The sequence below is a fragment of the Melitaea cinxia genome, chromosome 10 (assembly GCF_905220565.1).
Source record: "Melitaea cinxia chromosome 10, ilMelCinx1.1, whole genome shotgun sequence".
NCBI lineage: Eukaryota > Metazoa > Arthropoda > Insecta > Lepidoptera > Nymphalidae > Melitaea > Melitaea cinxia.
Window position 1 is genome coordinate 4,812,814 of NC_059403.1, and position 23,714 is coordinate 4,836,527.

The 23,714-nt window shown below is 32.0% G+C and overlaps 2 protein-coding genes across 2 annotated transcripts in view; both read left to right on the forward strand.

Moving 5' to 3' along the window:
- Positions 1-19,156: 19,156 nt before the first annotated feature.
- On the forward strand, positions 19,157-19,960 carry LOC123657190 (leucine-rich repeat extensin-like protein 3). Its single transcript, XM_045592769.1, has one exon. It carries the CDS (start codon positions 19,157-19,159, stop codon positions 19,958-19,960), a length of 804 nt encoding a protein of 267 aa, XP_045448725.1.
- A 2,061-nt stretch (positions 19,961-22,021) lies between these two features.
- Positions 22,022-23,714, forward strand: part of LOC123656849 (unconventional myosin-XV) — an 83,182-nt gene continuing 81,489 nt past the window's right edge. The window contains exon 1 of the mRNA XM_045592466.1: positions 22,022-22,185. Within this exon, the coding sequence (XP_045448422.1) occupies positions 22,036-22,185 (150 nt within the window). The 5' untranslated portion in view covers positions 22,022-22,035. The remainder of the gene's footprint in view (positions 22,186-23,714) is intronic.

The following is a 23,714-nucleotide window of genomic DNA, read 5'->3' on the forward strand; positions in this document are numbered from 1 at the left end:
CATATCTATAGTATTTTAATAATATATCGCGAAAGGGTTTACAGGAATATTATTGGCCAGGCTAATAATAATATTCGCCATCCAAACCAGAATGTCAGCTCACAACCATGTGTCATCGTATATGCAATGAAACAGCGCTTAATTTGATGTAAAATTTTGCTTATTAAGCATGTGGATGTAAGTGACTAGTATCAATATATAATACCCCTATTTATATATTTTTATGCCAACCCAGTAGTTATGCCAGAAAAATAATAAACAACCCAACGTTTGCATTTTGTACAGGCTTGATAGTTTCGGTCGGTAGGTATTTCATTTATTCATTAAACTCGTAGGCGAATTTTTAAATAAAAATATTTTTGAATTAAATATAGTCTAGCAGGGAATTTTTCAGCTAACCCTTTTACGTCTATTTTTCTAATATACTAAAATAAAAATAAAAAATAATTTACATCCATTAAGCAGATGGGTGAAATTCGCCTTTAGTTCGGATCCCCTGTGTATATAAATTAACAAACATACTAATTTAATTTTATCGTTTATCAACTATACACACGACTTAAGTAAAAATTCTTTAGTGAGAGAGTAGGGGCACCTTACGATAAGAACTCAATATACGAAAAGTAACTCTCTTTTTCCATCTTCACTAATTTATATCTCAGACAGCACGGGTTTGTGGCTGTTGAGGTGGTGGTTGTGGGTTCGATCCCCGCACACGACAAACACTTTTATTGGCCATACAGATGTTTGCCGTGATCTGGGTGGTTATGCAGTCCTTGGGGGAAGTTATTGTAAACTATTGTGTTTGAAACAGGGATTTCAAATACTTTATTCAAATTTGATACCTTAAAATAAAAATTTTAATTTGGGCATTTTTCGATCCAGATAGATCTATCTAGAACTTAAATAGTCATTTCACAAAAATTGGTAATGTTCCGCGGAATTGAAACATTGTGACGTCGTTAATCTCAGTATTGGATGCAATAATATAATTTCTATTATTGAATTTTAATAGAGCAACCCTTGTTGTAAGGGAAATAAGGAGAAACATTTTGATATATAGTAAGTATGTGTATAAAATTATTAAACTTTTCATCAGCCTCCTCCCTGGGTAAACGATCGCAATGTATACTTTGAAGTCCTACTTTTCAATAACCTCTACGTTGAAACCATTTAAAAAATATATCGTAATATGTGGAATATAATTTTGTTGAATACTAGAACAGATTTCTATTCCATTTGTATCTCTATTAGTCGATAAAAAAAAATTTAAGGTTACGAATATTTTCCAATTAGTACAATTTTAAAAGCGATATTTTCCTTAGAAAACTAAGAAATTTTAACGAACTATCTTCATCGAAGTAAACTTACATCATTATGGAATACAAAAAAAAAATTAAAAGAAGTAATCATTTTTAATACATTTTACATGAACTAATAAAAAGATATGAACTAATAAAAAGATAGTATATATTACCACGCATCAAGAACAGTAAATCAGTAATCAGTCGAGCGCCAGCGCTCTTAGAGGTAGGTTCACGCCAAATTCTGCGCAGCCCTCTCTTTCGCTCACACGCGCCAAGCGCCTGTTGTTATAGTGGATAAACCGCATTTGATACTTTCATAAAAATAAAAACATGACGAATACGAAAATGACTGTAAAATAATATAATGATAATTTCTGTAAACAAATGTATAATTTAATTATTTTTTTTTCTCACATTATCAAAACAAATAAGCATTTCAATCTGTTTGTCTTGTTATTTGTTAATTAATATGTTTGTCAGTGTCATTGAGTTTATAAAAAAATTAAAACCGGCATAATTTGATGGTCTACTTACATCCAAAACTATGCAACTAACATTAACACACAGATTTTCAGTGGCATAATAAAATGCTATTTTATTCATATCGTAAATATTAGATTCATTCGTAAAGTCAAAAAACTAAATCAATTTAAAAAGAAATTGTTTATTGACTGTTGTTATATGACAGACTTGAAATTTTTAACAAATTAACTATGTAAAAAACATTTTATACCATAGTTATAAATTTTTATTATACATTATAAAATGATCAAGGTGGTCTTTTTAACCGACTTCAAAAAAGGAGGAGGTTCTCAATTCGACTGTATTTTTTTATGTATGTTACTTCAGAACTTTTTGACTGGGTGGAGCGATTTCGACAAATTTTCTTTAATCGAAAGGTGGTGTGTGTCATTTGGTCCCAAATAAATTTATTTGAGATCTAACAACTACTTTTCGAGTTATATCTAATAATGCGTTTTTACTTGACGCTTTTTTCGTCGACCTACGTTGTATTATATATACCTCATAACTTTCTACTGGATGTACCGATTTTGATAATTCTTTTTTTTTTGTTGGAAAGGGGATATCCCTAGTTTAGTCCCATGATAAGGAAACCAGGATCTGATAATGGGATCCCAGAGAAATCGAGGGAAACTCTCGAAAATCCGCAATAACTTTTTACTGGGTGTACCGATTTTGATAATTTTTAATTTAATCGAAAGCTGATGTTTATCATATGCTCACATATAAATTTTATCGAGATCTGATAACCACTGTTTGAGTAATCTTTGATAACGCGTAGTTACTTGACTATTTTTTCGTCGATCTACGTTGTATTACTCGTCGATTTAATTGAAGTCGATTTTTTTAGTTTGCGAGCAAACACAATTATGGTTGTCACACTATACTAACTAGCACAAAGATCACGCGGCTCGTACGACTCGCGCGATGCGACCAAATTTACCTAAACTTGCAGTGCGAATAATTGCGAAATGGCTCTTAACATTTTATATCGGAGTTTTTCCACTGGGATTCAAATAAAAAACAATTAATAAAACTCATCACGAACAACGCAATTACAAGATAATAAAAACTTCGCACGGTGCGCCAAGACATGCGCGCAATCAATCCACAGTCAAAATAATTAATTTACAAGGTTTCACAATGATTTCGCAACAGCTGATGCGGGACACAGAACCGGTTCAATCACATTGACATTAATGGAGTGAAATTACGACATCAGACTAGATACTTAGGGAGCGTAATGTACTCACGAAATTCATTTTCACTATAATAATAAATAATAATAAATCTTTATTTCTTCAAACGTTAGTACATAACATTAACACATATTACATCAGTTATATTTAGTCACAATAAGAACAGTATGTCTCTGGTCCCCACACTAGGATTCCCTGTGTCGTGGGGTCCAGTCTCTTCCATTAGCTTAATAGGATTCCGTTAGTTTAAACAAAAACAATGCATTTAAAGAAAAAAAAAAAAAAAAAGTTTATTTGATTGGAACATACAAAAACTAAGGCAACAAATGGTGTGTGTTTGTGTGTGTGTGTTTGTGTGTGTGTGAGTGTGAGTGTGAGTGTGTGTGTGTGTGTGTGTGTGTGTGTGTGTGTGTGTGTGTGTACGTACGTGGGTACATCAGTGTCATTGTGTATAATAATAAATAATATATTTATACACTGTATTTTATACCCCGACGTCTAAAGTAGTAGTGTTGATGATTGGTGATGTATGCCTGTCTGCAAGTGAGCGTGAGTGAGTGTGTATCGAGTCCTTATTGCTAACTTAGGGCAATATTTCACCGTTAGCTTATAAAATTTCACAAAAAGTTCTTGATAGGTTTTATCAGCAGGGGTGAAATAGATAATTTAATCAACAATAAAATTGGCCAAGTGCGAGTCGGACTCGCGCACGAAGGGTTCCGTACCATTGACTAGGTAAACAACAGTAGGTACATTAATTTCAATATCGGACGAAAAGCGGCAAAAAATCAGTTTAGTTGTATGAGATAAATATTTTTTATTTTAATTGTATCATTTATAATAAAGTAAATATACAATTAAGTATTTTGTGAATATTTTAAGGGCCTACCTGTTCCCATTTATTGATATACAGCTAAAATAGACATAAATGGCGTTTTTGTATGTATATTTATTTTATTTTGTTTTTAGTATTTGTTGTTATTGCGGCGACAGAAATCCATAATTTGTGTAAATTTCAACTGTCTCGCTATCGCCGTTCTTGACATACAGCCTGGTGACAGACGGACGGGTGGACGGACGAACAGACAGCGAAGTCTTAGTAATAGGGTCCCGTTTTTACCCTTTGGGTATAGAACCCTAAAAAATTAATGTTGACAACGTTATTTTTTTCTCTAAGTAATTTTCACATGGTTTTACAAATTTTTGAACTTTTAAAAATAGTTAATATGTTCAAAATAGTTTTCTTGTAGTTATTAAACTTACACGCAGGTAAAGTTACGGACAGGCTGTAGTCGCTTACTCAAATAATTGCACGACTGGACTCAAATTGTTACACTTCAGTATTCGCCAACTTCACGGTACGTTTCGAAATATTAGTCTAGATTCTAGAACCTAACGGACCTATAAGCAAAAACATTCTGTCTATTACTCATTGAACATATTTAACACGTAGCTGATAATATCATAAAGCAGAAATTGTAATCAATTTATTGTATCGCCGATATGGCACACGGTCTGCCGGTCGCCGCCGCCGCCGCGGTAACGGCGCGGAACCCAGCTACTTTCCTGCTCCGTGACATACTATTGTTTGTTAGTCGATGATTTAACGCCAGTTTAACCCGTCCATTGTGACAAATTGTTTTATTAATTTCATTTTGAATTAAATCTTTATTTTTACTATGAATTTATCGAGGTTTTAATATTTTTATTTATTAAATAAAATTGTAATGATTCTCTCTTTGATACACTGAAACTATGGTCTTCCTATAATTTTTACTTCTTTTTAGTGATCCGTGATAGCGTTTTTGACCACATTGAAATACTATGATTACAATCTCCGTTAATTGTCAGTTATGTAATCAATGCCTGTGTTTATATAATACTAGTATAATAACACTGTTGAGTTTATTTAAGCGCGATAATATCGGGATCAATGACTGTTGTTAAAATTACGTAACGTATTTGATGGAGGTCGTAGGCTATAAAACTTCACACTACGACTTATAGAACCAGAGAAATAACCAAAAAAGTCAAGCGATTAAACGAACTATCATGTAATGTAAGACCTCTTAACGTACACATGACTAGGAAATATTTTACTTTAAACAATGTCACAATGACAAAAGTAATGATTAGTACATACGTAAATTTTCTCTTTATTTAAACCTCCAAATGTTAAAAAGGAATTTGTAATCATAATCAATTTATCTATTAAATTAAGCTACTGTCAGTAGAAACGACCATAAACAAATAGTACATAAACACACTTTACTATAAGTACATTATACTAAAACATTAATAAAAGTAACAGCAATTTTTCACCGCGATTGCTCAAAATTGTAATCTTATATAACGAGTGCACGGACGCAAGTCTAGTTATTTAACGCCACTCAAAGATTTGCTGTGACGAAAAAATTTCGTATTCTAAACATTTATTTCTTTAGTAAAAATTCGTGAGATTCTAACGATATCTACAACAATTTACAAATACTTGACAACCAATTAGAGACATATTTCTATGTTTTGACCAAAAATACTTTAAGGTCAAATATTTTTTCAGACGCTTCGTTACTGGTTAAACACAAACAACGTCTATTAAACTCTGTCTGTGTATGTGTAAACCTGTATTCTGCAGTAAAATCTGTAATGAAGAGCAAAAAATAAAAAACAAGAGAAGTTATTACGAGTATTAATAAACAATTGGCAAGTATCTTTTATTCTATATACCTACATATGTACAAATATTTTAACCCGTGTTTGAAAACACTACTCTTCCAACCGGTTGGATCGAAGTAACCAATTGTTATTATTATTTAGTAGTGTTGATGATAATCGGGAAAAAATTGTTTATAAAAATTACCTGAATAATATACATAATAATATTTATGTATAAAAATGTTTTAATTAATTTGATTCCTGCAGATTGAATTAGTTACACAATTAGTTTGAAATCGCTTACAAACAACGCACCGAACTACATAGAATAAAGAGCATACAACAGAGTCACTGAAATATCATATGTTATTATACTGACACAAAATTTTTGTGCTAAGCATAGCTATTTTGTATTTTCATTTTTATTAAATTGTTGAAGTTAAGCGAAGACGGATGGCTTGTTTTAAGTAAAAATAAACTAAAGTGCCTGTGCTACATGACTTTTGATAGGTTACTCGAATTGTGGTACTTATATGAAAATATACACGTACGCATTAAAAGATGTCTCTGCTCTGAGTACAACTAGATTGATTGATTTTAATGAGCTTCCCGAATAGAAAAAAAGTCGGACTCAACCATCAGATCATGTCAGGACCAGATCCACCAGATCAGACCAGATCAGGATATAGGAAGCATGCCAGATCCGGCAAGCTCTATCAGGACCAGGTCTGGTCCAGACAAGGATAGCCTGATGTAAAATATAATCAAGTATGGTAAGGCATACTGGATCAGGACACGGTCCGGTCCAGATAAGGATAGCCTAATGTAAAATATAATCAAGTATGATAAGGCATAACTGCATCAGGACCAGGTTTGGTTTAGATCAGGATAGCCTGAAAGAAATTACGCGAACTGAGCCATAATCGCGCTATCGATGTTTTTAAGCGCACTTAGTATATATACAGTTATTAAGACATTCTAGCAGGGAATCCATTTCTACACAGTGGAGCAGTCGTAAGCACTAGGAAATAGTTAATTAATAGAAGTTAATAAATAATATGTAATTAATAATAATAATTAATTAATAATACAAAGATAAATTAAAATAATTGATAGAAAAATAATACTAAATATTGAAATATATAGTAAAAATAAAAATAAATAAGACATTGGAAAAAATAAACGGAGATAAAAATAATAATAATTTTGTGAAGTAACAGATTTATAATATCAATACATTTATTTTTTTTATTAAACAATTTTTTCAAGAATATACATTCGTGTATTTTAAAAGGACCGGACCGGGCATACTCGACCCGGACCAGGCAAGGTATGTAACGCAGATGATTGATCTGTAGGCTTACTCTTGACTTCAATCCCAATCTCACAAAAACACGAATTCAATACAGTTCCAGTTCCAATCTGCAATATTTTGGTACTCTTGACCAAATCGAGCTTTCAATTGAATTGAAATTGAAATCGAATTGACGATCGGTTTCTCGTGTAGCCATTATAATAAAAAATAATAAGAAAATAAAATTTAATTAATGAAATTTTATGTTTTTTAAATTATAATGTGTCTCCAATAATTAATTATTATCTTTTATATTGTAATTCCTTAAATTAAACCTAAAACTGATTTTTTTAAGCATAAAAACGCAAGATATATTATACATTCTGCATAATGTCTGTTGTTGTTAAAAAGAAGCTTATGGCTGACGCAATTTTGAGACTTCTAAATTTCCAATTATCTCAATTACGTATTTTCTTAATTTAATATTTATAATTAACTTATCTTCTTTCTTTATTTACTTCTGTAATAATTTCTGCAATTTTCAGTGTTAAGCTTAAATTAGTGAATACAAAAGTTTATTAATATAGTTAAAACATATTAGAGACTTAAATACTGTGATTTCTATTTAAATATTAGAAACATAAATACTGTGATTTATATTTAAATATTAGAGATATAAATACTGTGATTTATATTTAAAAATTGCTACCTTAGGTTAAAAGAGGATAAAAGACTAATTGTTACGCAATTAGTTTTATTTTAATAAATACTGTAATTGTGATATTGTTGATAATATAAAAGTATACATAGTTAATATATGTTAAAAATAAGCGCCAGTCGCGCCATTATCATAATAAAAAACACTTTAAGATACACAATCGAACACTAAAAAGCTAACTTTATTGAAACGAGTAAATTCGATCCCAAACACGATTTCTAAGTCGATAGTCAACGTCAAAATATTGTCAAGAGTGCAAAAAATGTATAAGATCGAGAAATCCCAATTTCTATTAGTTACATAAAATTCCACTGCAATTGAGTCAAATCGTGCGCTAGTGTAGTGTTCAAGAGTACCGATTGACAAGTTCTCGATCCCAATCCTAAATTTCAAATAGGATCGAGTTTCAAGAGTAAGCCTGCTGACCCGATCAGGAAATCTCATCTCATCCTGATCAAGTCTAGACAAATCTTCTGCGTTACATACCTTATCCGGTCCAGATCGGGCATGCCCGGTCCGGTCCTTCTAAGGAACACGAAAAAATTTCTACTCGGGTTCCGGGTGCATTTTTTCTCATTTATTTCAATATCTATATTTTCATTAATACAAAAGAGTCAAAAGACTTATAAGAAGAATTAGTTCAGCTATTCTCTTTCTACTAGTATACTACTGTATTCGATGTATTTTTTTATTTTTATTGAACCAGATCGGAAAGCAAGCGTACGGTTCACCTGATGGCAAGCGTTTACTCGTAGCCTATAAACGCTTCCAACACCATAAGCATTGCGAGCGCGTTGCCGATCCTACCCCAAATCCCCTCCAGCTCCAGTCACCTTACTTACCACAGACACACAACACTCCTTGAAAGCAGAAATATTTAGCTGTGATCTTCTGTGGGGCTGCTCCAGATTTTTGGTCTCAGTTAATATTATTTATATTATTTTTTAATGCACAATGTTGCACCAAAGGGCAGGTTTGTTATATATATTTACCTACAAACCAACCTTAGGATGTTCAAGAATATATATCGAAATAATAAAGTTATTAAATCAAGCGATATTGACTAAGTAGGTACATGAACTACGATTACATGCAAAACTCTATAATAATTATTATTGTATGGTGTGATACATGAACATAGAATGCAAAGGTCACGTCAGAGAACATTCTATATATCAAACGCTAATCGACCTTATCACCTTCTAACAAAAGATAAAAATAGAATGTTCGTAATTAAACAGTTGTGTGCATTGTTACCTATCATACAGTCTGCATTGTTCCGCTGACACGGATTCGCACTCTCTGCCCTCGATCCCACACTGAAGATTCTCTTATGCAACCATATTATATTCGCCCACAATCTTTAAAACTTTTAATTAAATATAGATATTACATACAATATTTTCCACTTACTCTCTTCAATCGATGTAATTCATAACATTATTAAATGTTAAAGACTCGTAATGTTACAGAATGAAGAACTGCCACACTTTTTTTTTCTTTGGAATGACTAAAATTTTGACGGCAGACGCCGCGTTGGCGCAACGGTCTCAGCAATGAATTGTAGCTGTTGCGCCTGGCGGTTGTGGGTTCGATCCCCGCACATGACAAACATTTGTATTGGCCATACAGGTGTTTGCCGTGGTCTGGGTGTTTGTGCAATCCTTGTGGGTCACCCTACCGTACCTCGGAGAGCACGTTAAGCCGTCGGTCCCGGTTGTTATCATGTACACCTTGACAACGATCGTTACTAATAGTAGGGAATATATCCGCCAACCAGCATTGTAGCAGCGTGGTGGATTAAGCTCTGATCCTTCTCCTACATGGGGAAAGAGGCCTATGCTCAGTTGTGGGATATTACCGGCTGAAGCGATGACTACAATTGTGTAGCATCGTTTTCGAAATTATACTTAAGATAAGCTAAAGATTCTGTTTTATTCAACGCTCTTATCAGAAACTACTGGTTTAAATTTATTTCAGTGTTTGATAACTCACTTATCGAGGAGTGAATATAAAATGAATATAATATCAAGCTAACTACAATACTGGAGTATCAATGAAAGTTTTGAAGAAATAGGGAAATTTATACGTAAGATAATAGCAACATTTCAACGTGAACAAAGTCACAAGCAACTGTTAGTTTTGTATATTTGTAACGAATTTAGGGATATATAAGCTCTAGGTTTGGGAAACAAATATTAAATACTCAAATAATTAATTAGTTTTTTTTTTTTTAATAGTCGTCATCGAGAAAAATAGACATTAAGATTATATAATTAAATATGAAAAAAAAAATCTATCAAACTTTAATAGTACCAAGTAGGTTCGTATGCAACTAAGTGAAAGTGTGCTAATTTTAAGCGTTACGCTACTTAAATGATTTGTTATTATTTTAACTGACATTAAAAATGAGAAGGTTAACGATTCGACCCTCTTATATATTTTTATGTAACCAGAACTTACATAAAAGTGTATACATATATTACATAATAGCTTAGATTTTGACAATTCGCTTTTTATTAAAAATGGTATACACTCGTATTTAAGATGGTAAATTCACATTCATTAATTTAAGTAACATATACTACATATTACTTCTAAGTTATATATATCCAAAAAAAAATCAGTTTCGTCAGAATCAGTAGTTTAAGTCAGTTGTAAACCTATTTTGAGCCTTACCTGTGCTTTTATTTTAAATCAGTCACTGGTACCCATATAATCTGCATATTTCGATTACAGTGCTTACCTACTTCGGACTTTATATTGTTTAACAAAAACTCTTAATTCCTAAAAGTATGAAAATATTGACATTACAAAGAACAAAAGTAATCACTGAACGACCTTAAGTAATGAAATAACTAATTTTAAGTCCACCTTTAAAGAAATAAAACGAAATAATAAAAAATACAGATTTCGAATAAAAAACGCTCGTCATATTTTAAGTAATAACTGTTTAGTTGTCTGGGGCTGACTAAAATGTTTAGTGCTTTAAGTTTTTTGCTGTTAATATTAAAAAATATTTTATTTGCTTTCTTATTAACTAATTTTATTTCTTGTTAAAAAGGTTTTATTTGTAGCAGTAATAGTTATCTTAAATCTTAAGTATTGAAGTAGTGAAATCAAACACCAATTGGCAACGCTGCTCGGCGGTGAAGAAGAATCACGATGTTAAGATTACTGTTTCTCAAGACAGTTTTTTTGTTACTTAGCAGAAGAGACTATAGGAAGTTCTAATCCTTTGCTGTGTAAGAAAAAGATACACTTTAAGGATAAATTACGCACATTTCAATCTTCTACATAACAACACCTCCATTATCAGTATTAAGAGAGAAGAATTCATAGAAAAGCGAAATGCCTCGCCCTCAACGGCTCTCAGTAAACCGTGAATACTGATGTCGAGGCTCCGCAAACATACAACACAAGCATAAAGACAAAGATCCAAACAAAAATCCCCCTACAAATATTTGTTATGTGCGGGGCTCGAACCCGCGACCGCTAGTACAGTATCCGCTACTTCCGCTAGTATACTATCAGCTAATTGCTGTAATATCATAATATGTCATATTCCATATATTAAAATTTGTATTTTTAAACTGGAAATTGTAATGCATTTGTTATGTTAATTTAATCGTTTAAAATTGTACGTGTTTTTTTTTCTCTCTTAATTTTACACTCGTAAAACACGTTAATGAACTTGTTATCGTGCCAAAAATAAAACAAGCGAACGTAGAAACCTTTTAGCTTTTCTCGCGTCGTTCGTAAAAAAAGTGCACTCAATAAATTATCAGCTGGATCGTAATATACTTGCTTATTCACCAGTGTCCGAATATTGCGTCAACATTTCCTAGAAGTCTCGCTCTGATATTTTCATTTCAACTGACATCTTTATTTTTTAATAAATTGCACAATACAATGTGAATTTACTTTCAGTACGTAAAGATGTGGAATTATAAATATTAATGATTTAATATTTTATTTATGTAATGTTATTCTCAACAATTTGGTAACGTTATATCACATTACACTTAAGTATGGGTTCTGTATCTGATTTATTAATAACGAAGTCGAATTTTATTATTTCCAAATTAGTTGTAACATCTATCAATGTCATGGTATGCTATCACTAACATAATTGTATTTTGTTTTAATCAAAGGCTTCCACACATATTATTACTAGCTGACTCGACAAACGCTATATAAAAATAGGGGTTGGTGGTAGAAGGGTGAAAATTTAGGGTTGTATGTATTTTTCAACGCCAAATCATTATAAAATAAAAAATAAATAATTTATCTAAAAATTAAAAAAATATATGGAGTGGACTACCCTTAACATTTAGGGGGATGATTTCATGACAATCGGTCAAGCCGTTTCGGAGGAGTAACACCGCGACACGAGAATTATATATATTAGATGTAGGTTATATTCGATACCTCTTTTTACCATCATAACTTGGATGCCTGGTTTACATTCAATTTACGGACTACCTGCTCTTTTTTCCCTGCGTAGTTTTTGAAATAACCTTCCTCCTAAAAGTTTTTCCATGAGTATATTAATTTATTGATTTTCAAACGACAACAGTACCTTTTCTTTTAATACCGCCAAAGTACTTGTAACCACTCTAATGTTGCTGATGTCCATGGGCAGTAGTAACCACTTAACGTAAGGTAGTGTTGTGGGCTCCCTACTTATTTATTAAAAAAAAAAACTTTATTATTATATTCTACAACTGTTGTACTTTTTAGGGATATTTGCGTATTTCGTGAAGGCCGCAATGAAGACCATGTAACGTTCATATGAAACCTCAGGTGTCAGGTGGCAGGTCCGTTCGTATGTTTTAATTTTGTTTCGATAGTCGATATAGTGTTTTACGAGTGTAACAGTTAACAGAAACAAAAAAAAAATAATTACCTTAAAATTAAATTAAAGCGTGCCTTATGGTACGTACTGATTATGTTGTTCTTAAGGTTTTTTTTTTTTTTTTTTTGACGTAGAAATTTCATCTACAAGTATCTCTAAGGAGTATGCATTCGCTAATCCACTGTAATTCCTGTAGTAGGCAGATATTGACTATACTGAGATGAATTTTTAAACAACAGAGTAACTCAGGGCAAGAATCAGCGACTTAACAGTTTAGATCCATGAGAACTATCCACTGGTGCATCGCGGCCACATGTCACATAACTTGGCCCAAGTAATCTGATTATTTAAGATCCTTGTTTTTACCTTTGCAATTGATCTTACCGCTTATTTTATTTATTTAATACTTTATTATAAAAAAAACGAGTATGCTTTAGACCATACGACTGAAGTAAAACTTCTTTAGCAAAAAAAGAAAATCTGTGCTCGTATCTCTCTTTCTTGCCCCTACAGTAATATACGAAACGTTATTCTCTCTTTCTATCTTAACTAACTTATATCCCCCTCTCAACTTCCGATCGCCTCGCCCGATCACACTTTACGTAAAAGAAGTTTTACTTCAAATATATAATAAACAAACCCAACCTGGAACGGTCGATTTTTGATACGATGTTCAAAAATGTTTAGAAACCCAACCTGTATTTAGTCAGAGCAAAAGCGATCTTATTACTGATAGTGATTTCTTTTATAGACAAATACTGTCTATATCGCTGCCTGTTTATTATTGTTACTTAATATACCCAAAACTATAATATTATAATATGTCATCAATATGAAAAAAAGCTAATTTAATTCGCGGTTTCTAAAAGTAAAGAATATTTTATTGCGACTGTTTTATGATTACAATTATTAAAAGAGATAAATAGCAAAACTTTGCTCTTTGAAACGAAACTGCAAATAAATCATCACGGCGTGCAGTTAGATAACTTTCTACTGCCCTTCCAGCAGAAGATATTAGGGCCAAGTGTCATCCTACCTTGTCTATTATATCTCGGTAATCAAGGGTCATTTAGGATTTCATTCCCTGTTACGTGAAAACATGGAAATGAATTGCACAACACGAGGAAAAGTTTTGTTTGTTCAGCTTTATTTACCTTCTTTATTTACGTAACGTATTTGTCTCTGTATTATTTTTAATATTGTACATTTGTAACATAAATTACCTGGTAACGTTCTACTTCTGGGCCAAGGTAATATATAGTATATACTCGTATAAGTGGAGGGTTGAAGCTAATTAGCCACACTGCTCCAATGCAGTTTGGATGATAAAATTCCTACAGTCAGAAACGATCCCTATCGGGGTTCTTTAATAACAACAGGAACAAATTGTTAAACTTGCTGTCTCAAACATGATAAAGATACCTATAGCAACATACATCCAGAAAATGAAAAATAATTGTACAAATGAAATGTGTATGTAAAACCTCGCGGGAATTTTACCCGTGTGTGTGTTTGAAGGCTTTCGTCTCGTTATTATCGACCATACAAATTTATTTTTTATAAACCGTACACTTATTAACTTCTATACAAATTATTGTTATATATAGACTACTAAAAATTACGGAACTAAATCAGTTTTTTTTTTCTTGATAAGTATTTAGTGCGTGTTGCAATAGCTTGACTCTACACTAACGATGTTCAAAATTTAATAGTGACATCTAAACTGTAAATCCGAAACCCCACATAACTGTAAAAAATAAGGAGTAATCTTTCTCCATTACATCTTAAGACGTTATACCCTTTCAGATCTAATTAAGATTGCATCCGGTCAGGCTACATTTTTCTCCTAGTGCTAAGTCTTGTTAGTGGTCTAAAGCTAGTTACTGACCGATGTTGTTTAAATATACGTACGTGCGTTTAGAAAACCTTTCTAGAGACATCCATACCGTATACGAATCTTATACTATTAAACGAGCAATTCTTGTATATATATATAGAATCTGAATCTCGGAAACGGCTCCAACGATTTTCATAAAATTTAGTATTTAGGGGGTTTCGGGGGAGATAAATCTATCTAGCTAGGATTCATTTTCAGGAAATGTCGTTTTATCCCTGTTTTTAGGAATTGAAAAAAATATCGTTAGAATACGAAGGTAAATTTCGCATAAGTCAATGTAGTTGAAATAGCTCCGTGGGAAATCGGCCGCTCGGAATCAACCGAGAAGATCATGGTTCAAATCCACATGTCCCTGATCAATTGTTTTTTCTTTTTCTAATTGCACTCGTTATTTTTTATTTAAATAAACTGTTCTTATTTTTTATTATTATGTCGGTAAAATCGAAAAATATTATTCATATTTTATCAATATGTAATTCGTATTTATACTTTATGATTTCCAAAAAACACGATTTACTAAAAATACCGAGCTTAGCTCGGTCACCCGGGTACTGCAATTATGAACCGGCTAAACTAAATAACGTATATTTCAAACGAGCCAAGGTATAAGTTGGTCGTATTTTATTTAGCACTGTAATAGTTATTGGTATTCATCAAGAACGTGAGTTCCATTCGTCCGGACGGAAGTGCCTCCTCACGAACGTTTACCAGATTCAATGAACTCTTTTTGGGTCGTTTTTTAATTTAGCACAAAAGATCATTTTACTTTTAAATATTAATTAAAGATGTTAAGGTCAAGTTTTATAAAAATATAAATGAAATGTAGAATGACAAAGATTTACAAATACAGGCAAAAAAAGTGTCTTTAATATACTTGGTGAGAGATTCAGAATCACGGGTATGCTGCTTTTCATTTCAAATTCTTCTTATGATGAGGTAAAACAGCACTTTTATTAAATTAGTATTTGGGTTGTTTAAATATTCATAAGTCTGCCCATTGTGCTTCACAGTCTGTAACTACCTTTAAATATGTTTAATGTTTAAAATGTAGTTATGGTGCACAATAAAGTATAAATAAATAAATAATAATGGAATAATTAGCCCAATTAGGCATATATAAAAAATGTAAGTAACATATAGGAGCGACCTGTGCTAAAACAAAATTGATACATTAGGTATGGACAAAAATAAAGATAAAGCAAAAATAAAACAAGACTAAAATTGTACTGAATTTTGCAAAAACATTAAACATACCGCGAAAAAGTGCAATTCAATTCACAGACCCGTAAGGTAACCAACTTCATTTATAATATTACACACACCTCTTAAGAGTGATATAATTATAATAATATTTTATTAATACATCACGCGGTCTTTTTACACGTCATAACAAATTTAAATCGTAATGAAACTGAGGATATCGTTTATTCTAATATCAACTGAGCCCAAAAAGCAGATTATGCTTCCGGGTGATAAATTTTATTTAATAGATACAATGACTTATTAGTTGTTCCTATTGTTGGTATACCGCTTCAAAAAAACAAGATCCTGTGTAGTATATAGTATTTACTTTTAAAACTTTCACCTTTAACAAAGTATGTGTTAATTTGGCCTACCTAGCCCTACCTAGCCCTACTAGAAAATAGTAATGTGTGATAATTAAAAAAAAGTAATAACAAAACATTAATTTGTTGCTTGTTCTTTTTTACCACGCTTTTACTAGCTTGGGTTGAATTTATGTAATGGAATCTTTGAACATAATTTTCACCAATTTCCAGAAGTTTGATTAATTGGAAATTTGCGCACGCAGAGGACCGATAACAATGCAATAATCCAATAACAATTTCCCAATATCCTTACAAATTTAAACGGTATTCGGATTAAAGAACTTGATTGCTCTAAGTTAACAGGGAAAACCCCATGCAACAGTGAAGCTTTAGACGAAATGACTAGATTACGAAATACATAGTTCGTAAGGCATTTCAATACTATCACATGTCCGCAAATAATTAATTGAAAAATCGAAACAAAAGAATAAAAAATAAATTATAGTTTAAAAAAACTAAAAAACCACGCTTTTATAGCTAATCGAACTAAAAAGTAGAAATTATTTTTTAATTACAAAGAGTTTATTACAGTAGTAGAAGATCGAACAATCAATCACAATTACTTACTTCAAAATAAAATAAAAAGTAAGTAAGTAGTAGTAAGTAGTAGTTTTGTATAAATAAATTATAATAAAATTTAAGTTATTAATTCAATTCAGAGTAAAAAGCATGGGGTGCTTGATATATTAAATGTAACAATTATTCTACTTGCAACTATCTATGTGCGGAGAGTTATAAAAACATAGTAAAAAGTTACGAAAATATAGTAAAATGCACTATTATTAAATAATGTTTTATTAAGTCTCCAGAACAAAGAATCCTATTTCGATATGAGTTAGGAAATAACAATAGTACGACAGTAAGAACTATTGTGATGTGTCGTAATTACCAATATTATTTCTTTTTAACCGACTTCCAAAAAAGGAGGAGGTTCTCAATTCGACTGTATTTTTTTTTTTTTTTTTTTTTTTATGTATGTTACATCAGAACTTTTGCCCGCGTGGACCGATTTCGACAAGTTTTATTTTAATCGAAAGGTGGTGTGTGCCAATTGGTCCCATTTAAATTTATTTGAGATCTAACAATTACTTTTCGAGTTATATCTAATAATGTGTTTTTACTTGACGCTTTTTTCGTCGACTTACGTTGTATTATACCGCATAACTTTCTACTGGATGTACCGATTTTGATAATTCTTTTTTTGTTGGAAAGGGAATATCCCTAGTTTGGTACCGTGATAAGGAAACTAGGATCTGATGATGAGATCCCAGAGGAATTGAGGGAAACTCTCGAAAATCCGTAATAACTTTTTACTGGGTGTACCGATTTTGATAATTTTTAATTTAATCGATAGCTGATGTTTATCATGTGGTCACATATAAATTTCATCGAGATCTGATAACTACTTTTTGAGTAATCTTTAATAACGCGTAGTTGCTTGACCATTTTTTCGTCGATCTACGTTGTATTACTTGTCGATGTAATTGAAGTCGGTTTTTTTTCGTTTGCGAGCAAACACAATTATTAATAATTTAATTGTAAGATGCAAAACAAAAGTCTTGTATAATGTCACGGAATTGCAGTACATATAGACATTTTGCGAGATAATGATTCATAGTCATGTGTTTTAACTTTTTTATTTATTAAAAAGACCATGTTCAGCGAAAATAATATCATAATATGTTTAGCGAAGTACTCATATAAATATTTAATAAAAATATGACTCTCAAATTCTTTTAGTAATGTTTTTAGTTAGTAGTTTTGTAGAAATTTCGTTTTAACTAGAATGATATATTCTGTGATCAACATGAGCACAGAAAGTTACAAACCTTTTCGATATTACTACTGACTGCACCCGAAGTGACATTTGCAACTATACACCTTCCGTGCTTGTGCTGTGATGCTTTATAATATCAATCATTAAACAGACTTTATAATGCTATAATTGTGATTGCTCACAAACGAAAAAAAAAGACTACAATATTACATCGACAAGTAATACAACGTAGGTAGACAGAATGTGAAATGTAGTAGAATAAATAGTTAAGTAAATCGCGTTATAAAAGATTACTCAAATAGCAGTCATTAGATCTCGATAAAATTTCAATGAAACTATACGACAAGCACCAGCTGTAATATTTATTGTAGAGAATTGTTGTTTCTTTATTTAACTCCAATAAAATGTATAGGGAGAGTTCTTCGATATTAAAATTTTAAAGTATAAACATAAAGCGATTTTTCGAGATCTTAGTCACATTAAGGTATCATATCGAGTTCTAGTCTAGTTATAAATAAACCATGTTATATTAACTACATACCTATTTATATCTATAAAATTGTTAAAATAGCGTAAGAATTTCATTATAAGTAGTACGTGGCTTATCTGGTTTTGTTTGATTGCAATTTCGTTTACGATACAAATAGTGTAACCTTAAACCGATATAATTCCGATAATTTGTTTTGTAAATTATTGTGAACTAAATGTTAAGTAATTGTTGTGGAAATATGTCGATATATAACAATTGTGACCGACGTACAGGAGCAAAGTAAAGTGGTCACCAATGGCGGTGACAACGAGGATATTTTTCACGGTTTTATCCCTAATTTGTGTAAGTAACTACTCTTTTTATTCATTAAGTTTTAATTTCAAAATCTATTATACACTTGTCCTTATAATATAATTACCTAAAATATAACATTTAACTATGTAATGAGTCGTAAATAATTCGGCATTAATACATTGGTATATTTTTCGAGGCATCAGTTTATGTTTCCTACTCATTATACAAATTATCAATTATAAAAAAACAAAATTTAAAATAACGAAAACAGGAAGATCTAATGTAATTAACTTGATACATAACTACCAGGATGTATGTATTAAACACTTGAGAATTAGGTTGCGATAACCGACTATATCCTCCATGAGAAATATTTTTAAAAGTTATTTGAATGCAAGGACGTTTATGTTACGTTTTGTGTATGACATGTTAAAGTATAAGTAAATAGATATTGATAAGTAGTGAATCTAATTTTCAGACTGCCCAGAGCCAGTACTATGTATCGTCGTACGCGTCGCCTGTACCGTCACAGCTATATATGCAACAGCCCTGCTGCTGTCAGTCATCGCCCTTAGCGCTCCCTGCGCCTCCAGCTCCACCCATCTATGTATCTCTCCCGACACCTCCTCCGATATGTGTCACCCCACCTCCTTTGCCCCCCTTGCTCATTGAAGTGCCGTTACCCCCACCGATAACATTAACACCTCCACCAATGCCACCACTTTGTATTACTCCGCCACCCTTACCCCCTATGACGATAACACCACCGCCCTCGCCACCTTTATGCGTGAGCCCTCCACCGCTACCACCAATGTGCGTAACGCCACCGACGCCGCCGGCTCTGTACGTTAATCCTCCGATTCCGCCTCCAATAATGATCGAGCTCCCCATGCCGCCGCCAATCATGATCGAGTTACCGCCGATTTTAGTCCAACCACCCCCATTACCACCAGTAATGGTTCAGCCACCTGCACTACCACCTCTACCTGTGCAGCCGCCTCCACTGCCGCCAATGATGATTCAGCCACCGACGCCACCACCAATGGTTATCCAGCCACCTCCACCGGGACCTATTACGATCCAACCACCTTGCCCCGAACCGATTTACGTGCAGCCACCTGCCCCATGTCCAATCAGCGTCCAGCCTCCACCGCTGCCCCCTATTTGTGTTCAACCCCCTCCACCTCCCCCTCTATGCGTCCAACCTCCCCCTCCGGAACCGTTCTGCCTCCAGCCGCCTCCGCCGCCACCAATTTGCTTCTCACCAAACCCTTGCTCTGGAGCTCCTCCATGCGGCTGCGGATTGCCTTCTTCAGCGATGGCTACTCCGATTTATTTATAATTGCCACATATTGCAACTTTCAAGTTAAGTTATGTTTGTCTTATTATTATATATCTAAGAAAAATGTTAATTTTGTAATTAAATTAAAACAGTTTTTATTTGTATATTTTGTTCATTTTTACCATGATCCAAAAAAGTACATAATCCTAAAATATAACTTAAAACCATGTTTACTTATCATATGTGCTTAACATAAAAAAGGATGATATTAATTGTAAAATAATATTTAGTACATATATTATTTTACAATTTATAAAAAAAAAATGCTAATTGATAGTGCTCACAGGACTAAAATGTGATGCATTCACGCACGATGTCTTAACTAGCTATCTGTAGATACTACAAGTATATATAAATATGAAATATTAAACTTAATTGTTTGTGTTTGCTAGACAAGGTGATGCTTATATATGTGTCTTTGTTTTTTGTTTGTAGAAATGTTTAAATAGTAGAATTTTTACAATCCCATATAATCGATTCTAATGCCTTATAGTGTAAGACTGTAAATTTCTGTAGAAACCTGATTATGACACTTCATGCACAAAAGGTATTTCTGCCTTAAACTAAGCAACTTTTATTGCTGCAACGGTAACAGTAACTTATCATAAGGCGACGGTTGCATCTAGTTAAGCTCTGGTAAAGTTTCAGTAATTAAAAGTCAGCTTGTCTGACAGTAAATAATTATAAAGCAGACGGGACGACGGAGACGAAATCATTCTCGCTATTTTGGCACTATTGAGAATTTCAGGACGAGTGAAATCGTAAATGTTATTAACAAAGCATGACATCAACGAGAATAAATATATATTTCATAAAATTTATTAATATTAGCTTGAGTGAATATTTAGATTAAATCAAAATGTATGCTAACTTCTTGAAGATGGCTCCGGTACCGGATCTTTGTCACCTCATTAGAATTCGTAATAATTAATACATAGGTCACTGGACCACATCCTTATGAGTTCGTTATTTACATTTAATTAACTTTTCTTTTTTATAGTGTTACCTTGACTGAATAATACGTACACAAAAAATAGCTTGACGATTAAAAGTAGCTTAGGTTGAATATTTTTCTCGTTAGATACAGGATGTGAGTATTAAAAAGACAATTCAGAAATCGTATTTTATGTTGCTAATAATACATTTATATCTAATTGACTTTGCGCCACGGCTTCGCTCGCGTGAACTACGTGATTTTTGGCTGTTCCGTTAGTAGGATAGTAGTTTTAAAGCAGTAGTTTTAAAGTTCATCAAGAATGTAAAAGTTTAACCTTTATAATATTAGTAATAATATATAGATATCTATATATTATTACTAATAATATAATATAAACATACAAAACTAGTACGCAAATTTTTATCATTAGAACGAGCTACAGAATATACGAATAACAAAAGTTACTTTAGCGGTAGCTCTAAAGGTAAATTTTTAAAGGTTTCGCTGAACACTAAAAATTCCTCTTATTCCATTGATAAAAGTGTCGATACTTTCTATTTTGTAGATAGTTATAGGGAATAGTAAAAGTAATATACTTACTTATATATATTTTTACCTATATAATTATATTTAGGATTATTGCAAGCTAAATTATTGTTTTAATAACTTTTATGAATAAACATTTTAGGCCTACATAATTAGGATATCATTAAATTCTATTGCTCCAATGAATATTACAAATATACTTAAAAATGGGTTATGTAAATTAATTTTAACATAATATTTAAGTAATCAATTAAAAATTGCTTCTATTAAATACAAGTAATTGAATGATATGCATGCAACTAAATATGTTAGGTTTAATTGACGCGTCTCATCCGATGATTTATAGTAAATTGGGATCATACTCCCACAAACACCCTGCAGATCTGCTTTTACTTCAAGGCGCGTCACTTGGACGAATGAAATAATCATTTAGACACTGATATTACTATTTAGGTATTAAAATATTCAAATCTATATTGTTAACAATTTAAACGTTTAGTTAGACTAGTTAGACTTAGTTTACGTTAGTAGACATTTTTTGTCGACTGTTTTTATTTTTAAACATTATTTCATGTTATTTCTTCATTGCAGCATGGCGGGTTCCGGGGGGCTCGCGGAGTGGTCGGAGGGTGCGTCGGTATGGTTCCAGCCGGCCGGCGCCCCCGCGCCGCTGCCCGGCGAGTTGATCGAGGTACACCGGGCGGCGCGCGTGCTGCTGGTCAGCGCCGTGGTAAATGGTCAGGTAACTGTCGAGCTTATAGAGGCTAATTGATTGATTAACAAAATGGAATTTGCTACTTTTATCCCGTAATTCCCAAGGCATGGCATACAGGTAAAACATTACCATTTTCATTATAAAGATGATTAAAGTATATTTCTACCAATTGATTCAACTAACAAGATATTTATTTCCTTAATATACAAAAGTTCCTGGGTGACCGAGCTCGGTGTTTTTAGAAAATCGTGTTTTTTGGAAATTATATTTAAATACGAGTTACATATTTATAAAATATAAATAATATTTTTTTTTACTGACAATAATAAAAAATATAAACTAATATAAAAATTCAAAATAATTAAAAAATAATAAAGATAAAATATGAATTAATAATAAAAAATAAGAACTGGCTATTTAAATAAAAAATAACGAGTGCAATTAGAAAACAAAAAAAAAAATAATCGAAAATTTGAGGATTAGAACCGTGTGTGTTCTTTTCGGTCGATCACGACCGGCCGAATTCCCACCTGTTAGGCTTACCCTTGACTTCAATCCCAATCTCACAAAAACATGAATTCAATACAGTTCCACATCCAATCTGTAATATTTTGGTACTCTTGACCAAATCGAGCTTTCAATTGAATTGAAATTGGAATCGAATTGACGATCGGTTTCCAGTGTAGCCATTATAATAAAAAATAATAATATAATAAAATTTAACTCATGAAATTTTATGTTTTTTAAATTATAATGTGTCTCCAATAATTAATTATTATCTATTATATTGTAAAGCTCAAAAAAAAAAGATCAAGACTGGCGCAATTTGGAGACTTCTAAATTTCAAATTATCTCAATTCATAGATCAAGTAAAAAAAGGTAGATAACGCACCTAGAACAGAAAACTGAAGCCACTTTTTTAAAGATGTGTGAGTGAGTGAAGTGTTGACACCTTTTAAAAAAAGTCCCTAAAATTTTTATTAAACAATTAATTTAATATAGGTAAAATGGGTATGTGAAAATAAAAACCTGTTTATAGTTTTAAATAAATTTAATAAAAATAAAACAAAAAATCGGTAGAATAATAAAAAAATATATTCGTAAGATAATCGTATGAATGGACACTTCCTATCCCCTCTGTTTATCTCTTTTCAGTTTGCAGTCGGTTTTTTTTTTACTATTTTTCTTAAACCTAGAATCCTTTATGTTGTATAAGTTTTTTAAATTTTTGTCGCTTAGAACTCAGAGTCATCGTCATTGTTTGCATTTTACTAATACGATGTAGTCTTATGTTCAAATATTTTTCAATCACTAATCGTATTATATTGACTTTATGCGCATGGCCAGCATAATCGTGGTCATTTTCTCAGTCTTACAGCCGCTACCCATTCACCTCTTATTAAAATATTCGTTGGAAACCATGAAATTTGATAGTAAAATATGGGTACCTAGTTTACTCAAAAATTGTAAAAAGTTAAAACATAAAACAAACGAGTTAATAATTCATAAATATATTTTGATTTTTTTATTTTCAATTTATGTAACATAAAATAACA